At 32.9% G+C, this 1,205-nt stretch overlaps 1 protein-coding gene across 1 annotated transcript in view; it reads right to left on the reverse strand.

Moving 5' to 3' along the window:
• Nucleotides 1-1,205, reverse strand: part of LOC125025680 (UDP-GalNAc:beta-1,3-N-acetylgalactosaminyltransferase 2-like) — a 5,701-nt gene continuing 4,496 nt past the window's right edge. The window contains exons 6-7 of the mRNA XM_047613801.1: nt 1,178-1,205; nt 1-918 (exon numbers count right to left, since the gene is read on the reverse strand). The exon at nt 1,178-1,205 is cut by the window's right edge and continues 202 nt beyond it. Coding sequence (XP_047469757.1) covers nt 695-918; nt 1,178-1,205 — 252 coding nt within the window. The 3' untranslated portion in view covers nt 1-694. The remainder of the gene's footprint in view (nt 919-1,177) is intronic.

Below are 1,205 nucleotides of genomic sequence, written 5' to 3' on the forward strand. Positions count from 1 at the left end.
TAAATACGAGTTTGTTTTTATTATTAATATTATTAATCTCTTACTCCATATATTTTACAAAGATAAGACATAGACTTTAAAATATTTGATAAAAAAATAGCTGACTAATTCAAGACACTAAGTAATACTTAGACAATCCTCTAAAGTAGTGGTTGATGCAAGAGCCATTTTGGTGGATAATATTCACTATGAGAGCTGCACCTTTAGCAAAAGCTCATTATTTTTGTATATATAGTGACAAAATTACAACTGGATACTTATCATCATAATTAATCAACTCTGCTCACATACAAAATTTATATTAACCCTATTGCATCTCATTTTGGGTCCTATGATAAAAAATGTTATTTCTGCTGAAACAAAGAAGCTCCCCTCCAAATCTCTGCCACACTAAGTTCCCATTTACCTATTTTTTTTAGACATGAACAGCTTCCTGTTATTTCCCAACAGCTGCATTGGAGAGATGCATTTGATGGGGTAGTATGTAAACAAGTTTCCATGTTTACAAACTACCCCATCTACCTAATCTCATAAACAAGGAAACAAGTTTCCATGTTTATGAGAATCTCTGAAAAGCAACTTCAATTATCAGGATTTTGGTATTAATTCATTTGTAAAACATTTCCTGGAAGGAGAGCCACCAATATGGGTATTGCAAGCATCATGAAATTTGTAATAAATACCACTGTTCTCACTATCTCCCCTGTAGATATAAATCCCAGTGCATTTTCATCTGAGATTCTGTAAGCTGGGTCTCAAGGATAGATTTTGGGCATGTAGGATGGGGAAGCCAGCAAGGAACATCAACAGTCTTCACATTCTGGGCACTGACTGTTACCCAGATGCCTACACTCACATCCTCACCCACATAAAGAGGTAGGGAAGGGCCTATGGTAGCAATGGCACTTGCTAGGGATCCTGTGGGAAAAATAGTTACCAAGTTAAAAACATGATTTATCTTTTGTGGTAGTTATTACTATCATTTAATATACATTTAAGTGTATATATACTTATATTCTTTATTTTTGGATGATAAAAACTATTATCATCAATCACTGTCATTATAGAAGTTTCTCTAATATTTGTACCAACTTCAACATGAAGACCAAACAATATTTTAAAGTATTTTTTAATTTTTTTTTTTTATCAAATAATAATAATTAACTAGACAAATCACCTGTCATAAGGTACCCTGCACCAGATGG

Source organism: Penaeus chinensis, chromosome 1, assembly GCF_019202785.1.
Source record: "Penaeus chinensis breed Huanghai No. 1 chromosome 1, ASM1920278v2, whole genome shotgun sequence".
NCBI classification, from domain to species: Eukaryota; Metazoa; Arthropoda; class Malacostraca; order Decapoda; family Penaeidae; genus Penaeus; species Penaeus chinensis.